The 19,555-nt window shown below is 35.7% G+C and overlaps 2 protein-coding genes across 9 annotated transcripts; one reads left to right on the forward strand and one right to left on the reverse strand.

The window, feature by feature from the left end:
- Positions 1–2,259: 2,259 nt before the first annotated feature.
- Positions 2,260–6,419, forward strand: LOC18441545 (PPR containing protein). Of its 2 annotated transcripts, none has more exons than XM_020671881.2 (3): positions 2,260–3,146; positions 4,486–4,690; positions 4,814–6,419. In XM_020671881.2, exons 1-3 carry the CDS (start codon positions 2,787–2,789, stop codon positions 4,843–4,845), a joined length of 597 nt encoding a protein of 198 aa, XP_020527540.1. In that variant the 5' UTR covers positions 2,260–2,786; the 3' UTR covers positions 4,846–6,419. The 2 variants fall into 2 exon arrangements, with proteins under 2 accessions (XP_020527540.1, XP_088702308.1); XM_088846182.1 differs by having other exon boundaries at positions 2,261–3,146; positions 5,851–6,419.
- A 5,927-nt stretch (positions 6,420–12,346) lies between these two features.
- On the reverse strand, positions 12,347–19,158 carry LOC18441544 (glutathione S-transferase 2). Of its 7 annotated transcripts, none has more exons than XM_011627747.3 (11): positions 19,045–19,158; positions 18,395–18,506; positions 17,992–18,048; positions 17,400–17,485; positions 17,168–17,239; positions 16,830–16,883; positions 16,652–16,727; positions 16,247–16,308; positions 15,090–15,149; positions 14,097–14,194; positions 12,347–12,635 (listed from the first exon to the last, which is right to left on the reverse strand). In XM_011627747.3, exons 1-11 carry the CDS (start codon positions 19,141–19,143, stop codon positions 12,626–12,628), a joined length of 786 nt encoding a protein of 261 aa, XP_011626049.1. In that variant the 5' UTR covers positions 19,144–19,158; the 3' UTR covers positions 12,347–12,625. The 7 variants fall into 7 exon arrangements, with proteins under 7 accessions (XP_011626049.1, XP_088702309.1, XP_088702312.1 ...); XM_020671814.2 differs by having other exon boundaries at positions 12,366–13,134; XM_088846183.1 differs by lacking the exon at positions 17,992–18,048.
- Between the last annotated feature and the right edge of the window lie 397 nt (positions 19,159–19,555).

Genomic DNA, 19,555 nt, shown 5'->3' on the forward strand with positions numbered 1-19,555 from the left:
TTTAAGCAGTCAGATCAAAATCTAATATTAGCCCAAGAGTGAACCTGTGATATTGTGGCCCACAGCCATCTTGATGGAGAGAAATGTGGGGTCACATATAAAACTTTCCGATTTTTTAAGCCTAGCTACTAATTTTTTTAAAAAAAACACGAAAAAAACAACTCCATCTGATTATGTAAGCCTATGATGCCCGGTTAAGGACCATTAGATCAAAGTGTTTAAAACCTTGAAAATCATTCTTTTGAAATAATAATTCATAGATTAAATATCAAAATTTCAAGTAGAAAAGAATGCTCTCGAATACCACTTTGGGCCGAGGGAGCAAATGGATAATATGCTCTTGTGGACGTATAAAAAAAAAAAAAAAAGACAGATTCAGTAGTGGGAATCAAGGTGACTCGAACACACCCATACCCGTATTGGATCAGAAAAGTCTGCGGATCAGATCGAAAAAATTAGTAGAATTGGTATTTTATGTTTCAATTTTATTTAAAAAAAATAATCCAAGAAAAACTGTTCATCTTTTTTATTTTATTTTATTTTTACTTAGCTTGGTGAAGAATCAGTCGGACTCGATGAAGAATCGGCAGTTCCACAAAAAAATCGACGATTCTACTCTTTTAAACCGCTCGAATCCTGTTTTTTGACTTACTCCGGAGTGCTGTGGAGATTACAGATCCGGATGGCCAAATTCCAGATAGGGTCACCGATTTTTTAAACCTCATGGGAATACTCCCCTCGATGCCATTCTTGTTCCCGCAAAATACCAAAATATCGCCGAAATTAACTGAAACCCTAGGCAGTAAATCCGTAGTCTGGCAGAATAACAGTGTCACACCGAAATATTGCCGAAATTAAACGAAACCTAAGGCACTAATTGGTAGTCTGGCAAATAATATGGTGTACAAAATAACCCGTGAGAAAATTGGATAAAATAATGGAAGGACCGTCATGGTCCTGAGGGATCAAAATGTCGATTGCTACCTCGAGCATTTGAAATTTTAAAATTATCTAACTTAATCACTTTAAATGCACATCTATTATCAATGATTTACAAATTGCTCCACAATTTATTTTATGGGTGCGGTTTGTAAAAGGTCGAGGCTCTAAACAATAAAAGTAATGCACACCTTCAAATAGTGAAAAAAATGTGGTTTCAACACTGAAAATCTTTGTGATGCCTTTAAAATATACTTTTATCTATAATTATAAAATTTAAAGCTCAAAAAATAGTGTAGATCGTGTAGATCTATGAAAACTTTATAATCTTGAAAATTGACCATCCGAATTTGCATTACGAGATTGCTATTTTCAAAACTTGAAATCTGTTTTTTTTCTCATATCCATAAATCTTGATATTTGGGCATCAAAACAACTTCTTTTAGTAAAAATTTTTATAGTAATTTGATTGTTTAGAGTCTTTCACTAATAAAAACGTTTTCTTTATTTCATGTATTATTCTCCTATGTATCTATCCTCTCAGTCAAACGACCTAATTAAGAAGATTTTTTTAGTCAAAAGCCTTGTAAACCACCTAAAAATTTGTAGAAGATTATCTTAAAAAAAAAACAAATTTGAATTTTTATATTTTTGAAGCTTAACTCGCCCTTCAAAAATTGGACAGTCTATATTCAATCTTGAGATAGTATTTTCATCCATATAGAGCTCAATTTTGAAATATTTCCTTTACATCTTCAAAATTCGGTGTCCTAAATTATTCCTATATTGGGTTTTACCTGAGGAAGTAAATTGTCGAGAAAAAAATCACACACTAAATTATCTTGTTAAAATTAAAACAATGTATTGGAAGAGCATTTACACTATGCTCCTCGAGAGCATAGCTTAACTTTAGTCCCTTGATTTGAAGTCTAATTTTTGAGAACCACTTAAGAACTACCTCATGATTATTCTAAAAAAGTGAAAATTGAGTTTTTTAATACTTAGATCACACCATTAAAAAAAATTAGATAGTTTCTATTCAATTTCGAGACATTATTCTTTTCAAATATATAGAGGGAATCTATTGAGGTTAATTTATAGGTGAAGAGATTACCTCCTCAAAGTTTGAGCTCCTAAATTTAATTCTAGGTAGGGTTTTAAATGAGGGAGTAATGAATGTTTTGCTCCCGCGGGAGTAGAGTATCTTTTCTCTTAAAACAATTTAAATTTATCAAGGGCAATTACATCCGAGCCGAGGCGCCTTAAAAAATTTCGCCGAAAACTACGGAAATATAACGCCGTAGAAGCCGACCCCATCCACGCGGAGCGAACACGTAATGGGGGACCGAAAATTTCCCGAAATCTAACGAAATTTACCACCGTAAAACGCAGGGAATCGACCACCATTGTTCACCTTCGAGGAAAGAACAAGTCCAAAGCAGGAAACATGGTAGAAGAAAACAAGCAATCAGCAGTTGGAAGACGCCATTCTCACGACTGCAACTGCCTCTTGCCTCCTGTCTTCCTCTCTCTACAATTGCAACTGCCATCCTCTCCTTCTCTCTCTAAAAAAACCAGACTCCCATCCTCTCTCCCTCTCTACTAACCAGAATTTATGACTTCTCTCGCCCTCTGAAACCAGACTGCTAGCATCTTTCTCTCTACTGACCAGAGTTACTGAATTCTCTCTCTCTACAACTTTGACTGCCTGCCCTCTTTCTCTCTACAACTCGACTTCCATCTCCTCTCTCTCTACACAAACCTGAACTGCTCTCTCTCTCTAATCCACTGCCATCCTCTCTCGTCCTGTCTCTCTCTCTCTCTCTCACTATACAAAGAGGCGCCTAATGCTGGATCCGGAGAAACTCCGGCGCCGGATTCTGGAGAGTGGCCCGAAAGGTGGAGTTTGGCGGCAATCTCGGTCCTTTGGGGGAAGGAGCCATCGTAGATCGAGAGAATCCAGGCCGAGTCTCACAATACACGGGCCTAGGGCTCAGTCTGGGTCCAGTTATAGGAAAACCACGCCCAATCGGAGACTGTTCCGGTGTTTCTCTGAACCCATACTATGGTCATTTTCCGGCGAATTTTCCGGCGAAGATGACAATAAGATAAAGGGGGGTCGCATTTTCAGGCCGAAAACGTGTAACGATGTCTTCGCAACTCATTCTAAGCTCCCGCCTCTTTCTCCCTGTCTCAGAACCCCCGAGGTTTGAAGCTTGAACTCTCAGATAGAAAAACCCAATTTTTTTTGAGTCATTTTTCCCAAATGAAAAACCATGGAATTTCTTGGTCAGTTTTATTTGAAATTGTCTGAAAATTTTTTTTCCCAATTTTTAGGCAAAAAATGCGACGAAATTTGGCCCGATTTTGAGTTTCTTTTTAATCTGGATTGATTTGTTGATGGAAAACTTTCGGATTGGGTCATGATTTCAGCGAATCACGGTGAAACTTTGACGCAATCTCAGAAAATTTCCCCGAATATCTAAAAATTTATCTGGAATTTCAATATCCAATCCCTAATTTTCATGTTTTTCTGGCTTGAATGAAATCGGAAATTCTTTTTTTTCTATTTTTTTTGTTTTTTTGTGATAGGTTTTTCTCTTCTCATTGGCCTAATGTTTTGAAATTGTGTAATAAATGGTCTATGTAAAAGGAGCAACAGTTGGATTTGCAGGTAGAACTATTTCGGGCCGAAATTGAAAGTTTTGGTCCAGTTGCGCACCCATCGTTGGGTCAAATAAATCCCAATTCGGTCTGCAAAAAGGGCAAGAATTGGTTACTGGGACAAATTTCTTCCAATTTTATATGTTTTTTTTTTTTTTTTGAACAATGGATAATTTATTTTTTCCAATTTCATGTCTTTTTTTGTGTGTAATGGATAGTCCAAATCCACTTTTGCCTCTGGTTTTCATTTCATTTCGCTAAATTTCAGTGATTCTCGGCCGCATATGGGGAACTCTGTTGAAATTGGGTCGAAATTTCGTTGGAATTAAGCCAATTCAGAAATCAGTAGTAATTTGAAAGAATAACTGATTTTGGAACAGATTTAATCTGAAATTATGAATCTATAACTACCCTATTTCACTGCCTGGGTTGATCCAAGCTCAAATTGACTAAAAAATAGACTGAAAGTTCCCACAAATTTCACTTAAAGATTGGATTGACTGAAAAATAGACTGAAATTCATACAAATTTCACTGAAAGATTGGATCGAAACTCTCTTGAAGTTCACTGAAATTTATGGCTGAAACTCTGTTCAATTAACTGAACTTTAACGCCATGGAAGCTTGAGAAAATGGAAGGATTGTGATTTTAGAAAGATGTTTTTTTTGGGGTTTCAAAGATGCACTAAATTTAGTGGAATTCGAAGCCATGTAAAGCTCGATAATCATGGAAATTGTGATTTTTCCTGATTTGGGGATATTTCAAAAGACTGTTTTTTTAATGGACTCCAAATTCACTGAATTTTGAAGCTATGAAAGCTTGATGAACATGAATCATGGTGATTTTTGAGGGATTTTAGAAGATTAGTTTTTTGTGTTGCAGAGATATAGGGATGATTCGAAGGTGGTAGTGAGTGTTACAGTGGAGGGGAGCCCAGGGCCTATAAGAACCATGGTTAGGATGGGGCAAACAGTGGGTGAGACCATAAACTCCATTGTTGATAGATATGCAGAAGAAGGCCGTCGCCCCGTGCTTTCTCAAGACTCTTGCTCCTTCGAGCTTCATCATTCATATTTCAGCCTAGAAAGTAAGCCTCTCTCTCTGATCAGACACAATTGGCTGGCGTTCTAAATTCCCTACACCATTGCAATTCAAATCTCAGCCTTGAAATTAAGCCTCTTTCTCAAAGGTTTAATTGTTTTTGATGCAGTTGACATGGGTGCTCTCTCTCATGCTAGATGAACATGTATATTCTTAGAAACAGTGTTTCAAAAATCTGTGTCTGCTTCTGTCACTCACAGAGTCGGACTGGATTAGGAGGCTGGTGATTCTGCGCCAAAATGTTTTGGAATTGCCCTAGTCGAGTTGGACCGGATTAGAAGTCTGGCGATTCTGGGCAGGCTGGTGATTCTGCGCCAGAAATTTGTGGAATTGACCCAGTCGAGTCGGACCGGATTAGGTGTCTGGCGATTCTGGGCGAATAGATTCTGGAACTGGCCAAACTCCAGGTTTTCCAGTATTTTTTAAAATTTTATTGTTAAAAACTCCCCATCCAACTTGGGATTCAGATCAAGGGACTTGGTCCTAGACCCTTGGCAGGTCAAGGCTGAGTCCGGCTTTTAAAAGCAGCTTAGGAATGACCGGAAAATCAATAGCCATTCTAAATTGTAAAAATGTACAATGACATCATTTACCTTTGGTACAAGGCACTCACAATTAATTTTGATTATTAGATGTGAAACGGGGTGACTACATTTATTCCTTTGACCAAGCACAAGATTCAAAAGAAATTTTTTCGAACTTTATAATACACAAAGCTATCAAATTTCACATTACATGGTTATCAAATTTCACATTACATGGTTATAAAGAATTGTGACCTCTTTGTACCATAGATAAATATTCACCGTATACAATCTCTTCTAAATTTTGCAGTTTTTTATTAGGTGAATCAGTAGGGATATCGGCCCTACCCATTTTATTAAATAATCAAAATAAATATTACATAACCAAGCCCTACCCATTTTATTAAATAATCAAAATAAATATTACGTGACCAGTTCTTGACAAGGGAACACCAGTAACATAAGATAGAATGAAAGGCGTTAAAAATTAGGGGGTGAGCATGGCACGCCATTGCATAGAAACCATTTTGCAGAATTCCTATGCTTGGTTTTGATTCTACAGTTTTTGCCTCTTTTTTTTTTTGGTATTCTGGATTTAATTAGATCTCTCATTGTTGGGCAGGTATAAGTAAGATTGATAGGGTTGGAGATTTGGGTAGTCGAAATTTCTATCTCAGAACCAGTAGTAGAAACAGTGAGGGGGAGGATTCACCTCCCTCCATTATACCACCTCCTCTATTCACCTCTTTTATAGCCAGGCGTATCAGAAAGATTGGGAGGAGAACACGCAAAATTTGGAAGATCTTGGGTTGCATGGTCTGTGAGTAAGATCGTTCTAAGACCATGTTCTTGTTTTAGAGAGAGAGAGAGAGAGAGAGAGTGCATTGTTTTTATAGCATTTCTCTCACAAACTTGTGTCGAAGATGGGGTCGTAGATCTGTATTCCTTGTTTTCTTTGCATTTCATCGATTGAGAGAGAGTGGCTGTTGCTTTTCTCTCTTAACCAATTCGGTACTTTTATCATCATCATCCAAGCTTTATTCAATTGCTTGGGGGCTTTGTTTCTTGTAAACAGATGTAAATCTCCATTGTCACATGTCCTCGAAGAGGGACACCAATTGTGTTGTATATTTTTATTATCTCAAGTGTACATGAACTAATAATGGATATGATAAGTAGATTCCTGGTAAACGTGTTAACCATGTGTGAATTATTTATGAGAGAGCGATGCGTATTAGCAACGTGTGAATTATTTATGAGAGAGAGCGATGCGTATTAGCAACGCTACATCTCATCTACGATTCTTACAAACATCCCCCTTAAAAAAAAAAAAAAATTTCATGCATAATAGTTTTCACGATATATGGGGAAATGATCACATAATCTATTTTCATTTCTTTACTCTTTAAGTGTATCCAAACACTGAAGCGTAAGTTTTTTATGCTTCTTCTACAGCATAGATGTTTTATCCTTCCCCTTATACAACCGTCCACTCTGAATGGAGGGTTACAATTGCCCCAATCACAATGTCACGTCTCTACACTATTTTGTTTTAATTTTTTTTTTATAAACTATTTCGACGCCAAATTTTGGAAGTCCATTCCTCTATTAAATTCGTACTAGCGAAAAATATAAAAACAATATTTTCAATAAAATAAAATGACCAAAATACCTTCAAAAGTTTTAAGGGGTATTTTGGTCATTATATTTTATCGAAAATTTATTTTTAATATTTTTTATAGGTACACCCCAATGAGAAAATGGCACCTACCAAATTTCATATTCATACAATTTTTATAAAAAAAAACTAAAAATAAAATACTTTAAGATGTCGGATGTAAAATCAAACAGTGAGCGGCTCTCTTCATCAAAATTGGACAGCTGGATAGTAGGGGGAGGATAGAACTTCTATGCTGTAGAGGAAACATAAAAACCTTTCCCAACATTGAAAATGCTATATTTTCTTGTAATGGATTTTCATGTATCCGGACCCCTAATATACAATCCCTTATGGATCAAACCTTCACCACAAGGCATAATGACAAATTAATCACAAATGCTTTTGAATAAAATTAATTAAACACAATATTATTTATATACTATACAATAATATACTTGGGAGAAATTCGCCTCGCCCATGGGATGAGGCCGAATCTGAGTGGACTCGGCCAAGTCTCGTCACACTAGCCATAGCAATATTGCTAAAAATTTGAGAGATTTTTTTGGAAATTGATTGTTTATACTAGAGTTTTAAATCCTAGCGATTTCCATTCTGGGTCGCCGATCCGGATGTGGATTAAGTCGGGATCAAACATGTTCTAAAATGGTGTGGGTCCCAGTTTGGTTCCCCCTAAAATCCCCCTCTTCCTTCTTTTTTTTTCTTTATGCTTATGGTCCCCCCTAAATCCTCATCCTGTCAACCTTTATTTTTATTTTATTTATTTTATCTTTATTTTCTTCTTTGTTTAAGATCACTTCAATAACCGTCTGGATCACCGATCCAGCCAATCCGAGCCGTGATTGGTGGTTGAATATTCACCCCACCAATCCAATTTTTTTGTTTTTTAACATTGGTCGACACCGATCACCATACAATGCAATGTTTACTTTTGGAAGCTTGTCTCATTCATATTATATGAATAGAATAAAATAAAATAAATTAAACCGCCTTTGAAGTGCGGATGGGCGACAATGCAGTCATTTGCCCCAATATTTAATGGAAAATTGTTACATGGTTGCCTCCAAAAAAAATTTAAAAATTATTCGTCTAAATGTTTATCTCAAAAATTTATCTTTTAGTTTTAAAATTTATTTATTTTTACATATTAATAATCTCGTTAGAGATTAAAGGAAAAGTTTATATAAAATGTCAACCGTATACTATTGAAGTAAGATGCATCCATCTAAAAAAATCCTGTAGAAGAGAGTGTTCCGATATTGAAAAACCCTTCAATTTGATATCTCGACCTTGAGATATACGAACACGAGGAAAAAAGAACTTCAAGTGCAATAAATTATCTCAACCATCTATTTTCAAGATTTACAAGTCTCCTCAATCTCTATCAATTTTGAAATTTCATATCCATCGTAATGTTTTCCACACTAGAATTGCATCTCCAGAGAAAATTTTGAGATGCGACATACTTCTATAGTATAAGGATGGCCCCTTATACACACCTCACCCGAGATTACCTATACCTAAAAAAATTAAGTCAAATTCCATCGGGACTCATGAATGTGTCCATATTTAATGGGCCACTATGTAAGAAGGTAGAAGACAAAAAAATAAAATGAAAGAAAATTGTGAGCCATTTTCCAGCTTTGGGAGGGAACTTTGTTTTGAAATAATTTATAGACGTCTAAATCACTTCCTTTCCTAAATTTAGGTAGCTAAAGTATTATTAGAGTCTGGGGTTTAACTTGCGGTTCCTAGTGAACAATACCGACCCGCAGGTCCACAAAATCCTATTTACTTAATTGAGATGAACGTAATAAAATACAGACCAATAACTCTTCTTAAAGGTCAGATGGTGAGGGATATCACAGATATACCATAGAATAAGTTTATATGAGGGTGAGACCCTAAACAATCAAATGAAGGCATATCTCCACCTCAAGATGCATGAACATAAAATAAAAAAAAAAAAATCTAAGTCTTAAAAATAGCATATCTTGCATTGCACTTTGTGGACAGTCAATTTTCAAGTTTATCAAGTGTTTATAGATCTCTTCGATCTACACTATTTATTAATCTTTAAATATTATAATTAGAAATAAAAAATATATTTTCATACCATCTTAAAGATTTCCAATACTAAAATAACATCATTTGACATTAATTCAAAATGTGGCTTACTTTCATTATTTGGGGGCCAGCCTTATACAAACCACACCCATATAATATTGATCACAAAGATATCAGGGATTATATACAATGAGATGTCACAATTACTTACAACGATCTGATGTGAAATTTGATAGCTTGGGTATGTCACAAAGTTTGAGAAAATTTCTTTTACACTTTGAGCTTGGTCAATAAAATAAAGGAAAAATATCATTGTACACCCTAATTTGGTATATCCTTTTTTTGTAGACCCCCATGTTTGAAATCTATCGGGCGGCATTAACTTTTCTAAGAACCTATCTAATAACCCCCTGATCCCTATTAACCCAAATATTTTGCTTTTTGTTAACTGTTTTGTCCTAAATAAATATATAAAGAACATCCACGCCCAACATCTATCTCTGGCTTCATTTCATTGGTTTTCACTCGTTTTTTCACTATTTCTCTCTCACTACTCTCTCTCATGCCCTCTTTCTCTCTCACTGGTTTTCACTTGTTTCAAACTCTATCTCTCACTCTCACATCACCATCTCTATCTCTCTCTCTCAAAACTCTATCTCTCTAAAACCCAAACTCCATCTCTCTCTCTCATCACCGTCTCTCTCTTTCTCTCTCTCTCTCTCAAAACTCCATCTCTCACTCTAAAACGTTCCCTTGCTGATCTTTCAGATGTTATGAAACCGCCAAAAATCGTGAAAAAAATGCCAAAAAACCTGCAGAAAACCCTCCATCTTTACATATAAAAGCTCACAAAAACTACTAATAATGATCCACCTTTGCCTCAAAATCACCGAATTTCAAACCAAAACCACCAATTCTCATCCCAAATCCACCAATTTTTTACTGAAAAAAATGCCAAAAAACTTGCAGAAAACCCTCCATTTTTACAGATGAAAGCTCACAAAAACCACAAATAATGATCCACCTTCACCTCAAAATCACCGAATTTCACAAAAAAACTACCAATTCTCATCCCAAATCCACCAATTTTTTACTAAAAACCACCAATTTTCACCTCAAAACCACCACTCTCGGTCTCAAAACCACTCAAAAAGCTCATGGTTTTTCTCAGGGTGTAGATACCCAAGAACCGCATTTTTTGCTCATGGTCGAAAAACTGACCCACAAAACGGGACCTTCTTTAATTTCAATACCCTCTTTGAAGATTCCGGTGAAATTTGGGTGCAAAATCTAACCCACAAAATGAAAAGCCCTGCAACTTCAACACCTTGTTCAAAGATTCCAATATAAAATTAGATTCCGGTGAAGTTTTCCTTCAAAACATTGAGCAGAGAAACCAAGATTTCACCCATTTCAACAACACCGCATTTGAATAATGTGACCAAATCTCAGGAAAAACATCAAATTCCAACAAAATATCTTACCCACAAAGACAAAACCGTTGTTAAGTTCGACACCCCGTTTGAAGATTCTGGACAAAAATCAAATTCTGGCAAATAAACGGACCAACAAAGAGACATCCTCTGCAACTTCAAGACCAACTTTGAAGGTTGTAGCAAGTTTTTCGGCTGAAAATCTGACTCACAAGATACAACCATATATGATTTGAGCTCCCCCTTTGAAGATAGAGAGAGACGGTGATGTGTGAGAGAGAGAGAGATGGAGTTTTAAAGAGATATCGAGTTTGAGTTTTAGAGAGAGATGGAGTTTTGAGAGAGAGATAGTGATGTGAGAGAGAGAGAGATGGAGTTTTGAAAGAGAGATGGTGATGTGTGAGAGAGAGAGAGATGGAGTTTGAGAGAGAGAGACGTGGATGTGTGTGAGAGAGATGGAGTTTGAAAATGAGTGAAAACCAATGAGACAAAAAGAGGGTACGAGAGAGAGCAATGAGAGAAATGGTGAGGAAATGCATGAAAACCAATGAAGAGAGAGAGAGAGAGAGAGATCTTGAGCGTGGATGTCCTTCATATATTTATTTAGGGCAAAAAAAGTTAACAAAAAGAAAAATTTTTTGGTTAATAGGGATCGGAGGGTTAGAATATAGGTTTTTGAAAAAATTAATGCCAGCAGATCGACTTCAAACGTGAGGGTCTACAAAGAAAAGATACACCAAATTAAGGTGAACAATGATGTTTTCCCTAAAATAAATGCAGCCACCCAAGTTCACATCCAATGCTCAAGATAGCTTGTGACCACCTTATACTAAAAGTAAATGGTCTCACTATATACTTTCCAACAAATAATACCTTACCATAGCACATGAATTGGAAAAGTACAAGGCATGAAATTTCATGTCAATGAATGGAAATGGATAAGAAACAGATTTCTTATCTTTGCAAAGAACAAAAGAGTATTTTTTAGGGAAAATTTCATATTGAACCTTAATTTTTCGTATTATTTCATAGTAGACCCTCATTCCGTTTTTCTTTCAAGCGGCATAAGAAAATCCCTAAAGATTCCACCATACCCCCTATCTCTTAACTCCTTCTTTTATTGACTTTTGATCATAAAAATTAACCCCAACAAAACTTTTTATATCATTTCAACACAAAAACTTTTTTAATAGGTAAAATGGGAAAAAGATGATTAAAGAAGTTTTTGAGATGAAATGGTATAAAAAAATTTATTGAGGCTATTTTATGATAAAAAAACAATAAAAAAAAGAGATAAAAGATGAGGGGATACAGTGAAATCATTAGGGATTTTTTTATGCCGCTTGAAAGAAAAATAAAAAGGAAATCTATCATAAAATAATACAAAAAATTAAAATTCTATACGAAACTTTTCCTATTTTTTATCAGTATGGACAATTGGATACTGGGGCATTCTTATGAGTTTTGCATTCAGGTGGCATGTGAGAGAGAGAGTTTACAAATTAGGTATGTTCTGATCATGTTCAATTCAACTTCGGCTCTTAATCCTTGGGCACAATGAAGTCAATTCTTCGGATCAATGTTTTCAAAACCGGGAGAATGGGTGGATCGCCAATCCAACCATCCGATTGGTCAGCTAGAGAATATTAAAAAATGAAAACAAGAAAAATCAAAATAGGCATTTCCCTTTTTTCTTTTTTTCTATTTTTTTTTGTGAAGGGGGGGGGAGGGGGAACCAGGCCTGGACCGATAACCTTCCCGAAATCAGTTCGGTCCCAATCAAAGATTTGTAGGTTTTGAAACGCAACTTTAAATAAAATGTGTGGTTTGTATAGAACCTAGGCAGGGGCGGGGGCGGGGGCGGGGGCGGGGGCGCGGGGCAGGGTGTGTGTGTGTGGTTAGTAACATCTCATGCATAGGAAAATTGAGTATGTCCCATGTTCAATGAAAGCTTGGCAGTTTTGTCATCAGGAATATTCGACCAATTCTAGAAAAGAGCAATAAACAAGTCCTTCATAATGATCATACATGAACGACAGGAAAGAAACATGGTGACCATAGTTAAACCATTTCTCTGTGGATATTATCAGTTGAGTCTTTTCACATGAATCTCACTGTTAACAATTCTTGTAATTCTATGCTGATCCTCACAGAGACCATGAGATAAAATATCCTGAAGTACTTAATATTGGAGCATGGCTGTGAAAAATGAAGATCTTTCACTTAATCCTACCATACCAGCACAAAGGATAACATAAAGAACTATTAGTAGATATTTAAGATCAAACAAAATGTTATTACTATAGACTACTAGTTGTAACTGATCAATATTTAATAACAACTGCAACACAAAAAATAATAAACAACAATAAATGGAAAGTATTTTGTAAGGCTGTAGTTCTATAAAACCGTACCTCAAATCCCAAAAGAAAATGCAGTTCCGGTGCCGGAAAGTATGCAATTAAGTCCTCACGACCTCAACAATCATGGATATGAGGAAAAAGAAAATGGATTTGATACACTAAAATGGTCTATCTTGTAACATGTTTTCCAGACAATCCATTTTAACTAACAAATCCGCCAGATATGCACCATTTTTTGAGCTTCAATTCCGTAGTTAGGGATGAAAATATGTTTGCAGGATATTGCTAGGGTATCCGGCACCAGAACTACATTTTCCACCGAGGTCTTGAGGTGCAGCTTTACCAAATATTATGAAGTCACATCCCTATGAAAAATGCAACCATAATAACAACAATAAGGCTTCGACATGAGGCATGCATGATTTAAGAGATTTGTTACTCAACAACACCTTGATAAAATGACCAAATCATTATCTATCCTCTATAAATGGCATGCAAGGGTATTCTGGTATCATCTTTTGCTGTTATTGAAATGCAACCTAAGAAATCAATTTATACCAAAATACAAATCTGTGTCTCGTATCAAGTATTTCTGCACATTCCACAAGGTGCAGGGTGAGTATCATATATCCTCAATGAGGGTATCAATATTCTTCCATGATGAGGACAAAGAAAAGAATGATAGCTCAGGGGAATTCAGAAAGCTTCTATTGAATAAAAATACATCAGAGTAATTGTCTAATGGCTGCACATGAAAAACAGTAGATGACTACTAGGTTTTTCACTTATATATTTTTTCACCTCTATTTGAAAGAGAAGCCACTGGGAGCCGAACAAAGAGTCTCTGAGGCAATTTTGAAGGCTAGTGCATATTAGGCACATCATTTGGAGGTTCGAGACCATTTTAGTAATGAGCTATCTTAAATAAAATAAGCAAACAAGAAAAGAAAAACAAGAAGAAAAGAAAAAAGAAACAATATTAGAGTCATGCAGTTAATCTTCTTCAACATTCACAGTACTTTTGAGAATGGGGTTAGGGTCGTGGTGGTAGCTCCACGTAAGCCCCAACTAATGTCCAGGCTTCCATTCTCACCTAACACTTTCGAAAACCATTAACGATTTCAAAAAATGGATGCGAGCCTGTATTCCCACTGAACTACCCAAAAAAAGCATTCATTATGCTTCTTTTGATATCATAGAAAAAAATAACAATAACAAGTATAAATAAGATCAAGTATTACTATTTGTATATTACTGATTTATTTCTGAGAGGCCTTGATGGCAATCATGATTATATAAAAATGAACAAGCTTGAAACTGTACTTACAATGTGACAGCGTCCGGTTGCCTTTCAGGCAAAGCTTCTTGAAATGCTGGTACTTCTAGGTATGCTTCATTTATCCTTTTTAAATTAGGATACATAGACTGTGAACAAACAACAAAGAGTGTCCACCATACAAATCAAAGATCCCAAATAATATCTACACCTTCCATGAACAATAACATGTTTGGTACGCATGAAAATATGTCCATGAAAGTATTTTCACATGAAAGAACTCTCCCATGTGATTAGGTGTGGGAGTTTTTTCTAACCAATTGGCTGCCAATTGGTGTGTAAAAATGCGCTGGGATGGTGTGAAAAAACTCCCACACCTAATCACATGGGAGAGTTCTTTCATGTGAAATCGGGTACCAAATGTGTTATAAAATGTGGAACAATATGCTCATCAAGGGATATGTATGATGGGTACTTTCCATCACAATGGAAAAATCAAATAACTAAATCAATTCCCATATCGTTCCCATCTAGCCCATGAACTCCCACAAGATCCCCCCAGATACGCCCATTTAAAAATCTTGCCCAAGACACACCTGAAAACTAGCCCAAGAAGGACAAATATATATATGAATATTGCATTGACTATTTTACATTATGTTCTGTAATAAACGAGAAAAAGCTAATTTCAACACATGATTCTATGTTTTGACGTCTGATAACTTTTGATCACATAATTATTCATCTAAATTGAGCTACAAAATTCTTAGAAATATCCAAGTTAATTCTGATAGAAGCGCGACAAAGCATATCCTTTCAAGTGAGAGATCGCAATGACAAAAATCCGATACAGGCAACAATCAGCCAAGAAAAACACAGAATAAATTGCTTGACTGTAGAGATATGAAGCTAGTTCTGTGCTTATCATGGAAATCTTTCTTAGCAAATACAAACTACTTATTTGATACAAAGAGGCCCAGTACTCGTCTATCAATTAAATAATAAGCTAATCATGGATGCAATGGAAAAAGGAAGAGGACAAACCATGTCTATATTGAAACGCACTACAGCATTGCTTATCTGTGGGGCCAAGAAAATGTCTGCCTGCATATAACCATTTGTGCTTAGTTTGAACACATCATCTAATAGCGAGAGAATACATTACTAAAAGATTGACACCTTGAAACAAGTAAAATACGAAGCATGGTCACTTTCACCACTTAGAGGTCTGCTTATTGTCTCAAACTTCAAATATACGAGCTTCACATGGAGATCTTCGGAGGAGGAGTTTAGAAAGCTCCTACAGTTTATAAATCGCCCAAAATCCCATTGTCAATGTCTGCCCTAGACTAAACCAAACCGTGAGACGATCGATCGCAAGGAAGCAAGTTATGTTGACTGCTTGAACTGCTGTTGTGCAGTTAGCCGATGTCCCTCTTAGGTGCAGTGCAGTATCATGTGATGGCCAAGCTTACAGCAATTATATTGAACGCAATGCCCCATATGCCATTACATGAAATTCCAAAACCTTTTCTATTTCTTTTTCTCCATTTTCTGTTTATGATATCATCTTATATCATCTCTTCCCCCCAACCCACCCATATGAAACATATATAATCTGGCCCTGGTAGGTGAGAAGCAGGCCTTTTAGTGTGGCTCATTATTATTGCTCAAATATTTGAGACCAAAGGACATGAGCAACATCCAAACCATTACCCCAATGTGCAACTAACCCAAATATTTTGACCTACTTGTGCATCCTTCTCAAAGAGCAAAAAAATTCACATTTAAATCCAACAAATTATGTCAATACACCTGACTCACAAATTAAGACTACTGACTTATCAACAGCATGTGTTGCCAAGATCGAATAATGCAGGTTTGTTAAAGTACAATTGAATGACATGAACTATATAATTTATAAAAATTCCATCATTGTCTTGTTTAGCTTCTAATATTGTGGAAAGTCATGTATACATTCAGAAATAATGTGCCTAATAATAGGCAAGAGATTCAATGACTAATAATAGGCAAGAGATTCAATGAAAACAAGTAAACATGCAATCAATAATGCACCAGGTAGAACTGATCTCCGGTGGCATATTTACCACAGGAGACTTAATAAATAGGCAAGAGATTCAATGACTAATAATAGGCAAGCGATTCAATGAAAACAAGTAAACAAGCAATCAATAATGTACCATGTAGACCTGATCTCCTGTGGCATATTTACCAGAAATCTTCTGCAATAATATTTCAAGAGCTGCAGATAAATCAAAATTAAAATGCTTAGGATGCAGATCACATGCAATTCTTTGAGAAGATTAATGAAACTAGTCATCACAAAATTCAAAAACAAAACCAAAATTAGATCTACCAACGATTAATGTCAATTAAGACTAAGGACAACTTTAGATTAATTCGGAGCATGCCAACAGAATATGGAAGGTCCCTGCTTAGAGTAACATAGCTATTTATTATCAGGGTTATGGGCATAAAGAGGCCTATATGCTTTATTTCGTCAGTGTTATACCAGCCAAGAGAAAGACAATTCACTGATCATACAGTGAACCATAAAATAAGCAATATCGTGTTCACAAACTTACCATTAAAACCTTTTGTTATGTGATGCCGAGCAAATGACAACTTCTCCTCTAGACCAACTTTTTCCTCAATGGATTTCTAAAAAGATGAAGCTAGGAATGAAAGCCCATAAAAGCCAAGAAGACAGCAACAACATTAAGAAGCTCAATAAATCAGATCATCAAGAAGCCAGAAATGTACCAGCAAGCCAATCATTTGAAGAGGTTGTATGCTTGAGCTCACAATATTTGCCACCTATATCACAACACCTTAATTTTAATCTTTTATAGAGTAGTTGGATGATGTCATTACCCCACAAATGATAGTTTCAAAGAAATAAATAACCAGCTACTCCATTCCTAAACATGCACAAGGTATTATACAGTGCCATTCAAAAGAGGGAGAGGGAGAGAGCACAAACCATTGCTAGAATCAGATGAAAAGTGGATAAATTGCAAGGTTCGAGAGGTGGCAAGCAAAATAAAAGATCAATTGAGAGAATACTGTATGAAGGCAACATCTTTCAATTCTGTGTTTACCTGCAGATTATATGCCTTCTTTTTAAGATTAACTGGCAAGAGAGGAATTTGGGGGTACTTCTCCTCCAAATACTGCACAAAGCAAAGATTTTTAAGCATCTACGATGATTGGTGATAACCACTTGCATGAGTCTACTAAATACACTGTACCGTAAAAAATACCTAAGATTACCAAAATATATAACAGCAATTTAACTTCACAATTAATGAAACTATCACATTGACCACTCACTAGCAAGATTGCATACGAATCACAAATCACGAAGTCACCATCCACTAATACCGGAATAAAACCAAGAGGGCTCAGTCTCCTAAACTCTGTGATTAAGCAGACGTTTATCTAGATGTCAGCATCAAATATAGGAAACCAGCTTTTTAAAATAAAAATTACAAGCATAAAAAGATAAGTAATGTATGAATAGTTCTTACTCACTCAGAACAAAACAAAGGGTGAATACTTTCTTAACAATGACAGGCAAACGAAATGAAGAATGTATTGAATTCTAGTTTTGGAGCATACATTGTAATATGTAAGCCATAACAAGTAAGTCATTTATTTTAAACCCATGTCCATGTTTTAAACCACTGGTAGTACATGGTTGATCTAAGAGAGCGAATTATTTATTTTACCAAAAAAGGACTCAGTGTAAATCTATTGTAATTCGATGTGTTAAACCAAGGACATTGCGGATTGGCCAACTCTAAGGTTGGTTGGGTCCACTATAAATTTTCTTTCATTTGCTGTCTGGTATAAACTTTAAGCTAGAATTACTCATATTCCAAAAAATATTCAGGGTGAATCAATGAATGACAAAAAATGTCACCTGCAATAAACTCCTCTCCTTTAGATAAATCAGTCGATATGTACTCATAAGGCAACCCTGTAAATCCAACTCTTATTATTTAGACTTTAAAGCCAGTAACAAGTGCAAAACATAACTAATTGTCCAGAAACCTAGCTCCAAGAAAAGTGGAGAAGAAATTACACTCAAAGGAATCAGTCTCTCTCCCTCAATGTTCAAAAACAAGGCTCAGACTCAGGACTAGGTGGACTTGGCCAAGTTTGTCAAAGACCCAACTGAGTCTAGAGAAGTAATAATACCAAATTGTAGGAATCGGCCGAGTTTGGCCGCTTCCTACACTCTTACTCAGCACTTTGCTGAATTACTCCAACTCAGCGAGTCCACTCGGACTCTCTCTCTCTCTCTCGACAAACTAAATCATAACCTTTCAGGTTTAAAGCAATGCGAACACGCCATGCACATGAGCTCCGATAATGAGAATATAACTTAATCTTGGAAGTAGTAGAAGAAGAGCCATGGCTGAGGAATGTCTGTTTCTGCAAATAAATGTTCAAATTAATTAGTGACTCTCAAAACTACATTTAAAACGAAAATGAAAGAGAGAACATACCCGCCCCAAAAAAAAGCATTGAAATTCAAAACTTTTACTGAAAACAAACAAAAACCATAAATGTAGAGAGAAATACAATCCAATTTGCAAATTGGGTATCGACATATTTAGCCGAAATCTTAAACAAACTTTCAGCATGTAAAATGCTCAGTACATCGATTTCAGGAAATTGGAGAAATCCCAGATAGCATCAAACCGCAACTAAGGCGATATGCGCGTTAATTTCTGAAACTTCAAAGAAATTAAAGGGTAAAGACCCTGAGCCCTAAATCACAGAACTTTGAAAACAATTAATAACTCAAAATGAAGTAAAACAAACGTCTGAATTCTTATATATACATAAAATTCAATTAGAAAATTGCAAACAAACACAAACTAACATGAAGTAACATAGAGTGGAGAAAGAATTGAAAAAAAAACTTGGAGAAAGAATTGAAAAACAACATAAGAGATGAAATACCTACCTGAGACTGAGAGGTTGAGTTTTCCATTAGAGGAGAATCAGGTTTATTCCCACTGTGATTTCGCTTTGATAGGTTTACTTCTAATGGGACTGATAGCATGGTCCGAAAAAATCCGGAAAAATATCTCCATACACCCTATTATCAATTTTCAATTTTTTTTAGAAATTCAAAATTTCGAAACCTATTTTCAAAACCCAAATAACTTTACTATTTTTAATTAAACTTTTAACCCAAACAAATGAAAAACAAGACGTCTTTTTCTTTAAATCGTATTTTTTTCTGCTTGAACTCCTTCTAACCCCTCTTCTTTTTCTTACCCACCTTCTCTCTCTAGCGGCTCCCTTACTCTTACTCTCAACCTACAAATCCGGATTAATTTATTTCCACCATCTCTCTAACTGCTCTCTTGCTCTTACTCTCAACCTACAAATCCGGATTCACCTATTGCAACCTCCACAAAATTTATTTCATCTACGTTTATCGTTTCCTCTCTCTTCACGGAATTCCAAAT

Source organism: Amborella trichopoda, chromosome 9 (assembly GCF_054954075.1).
Source record: "Amborella trichopoda isolate Santa Cruz 75 chromosome 9, AtrichopodaSantaCruz75HAP2 v2.0, whole genome shotgun sequence".
Classification (NCBI taxonomy): domain Eukaryota; kingdom Viridiplantae; phylum Streptophyta; class Magnoliopsida; order Amborellales; family Amborellaceae; genus Amborella; species Amborella trichopoda.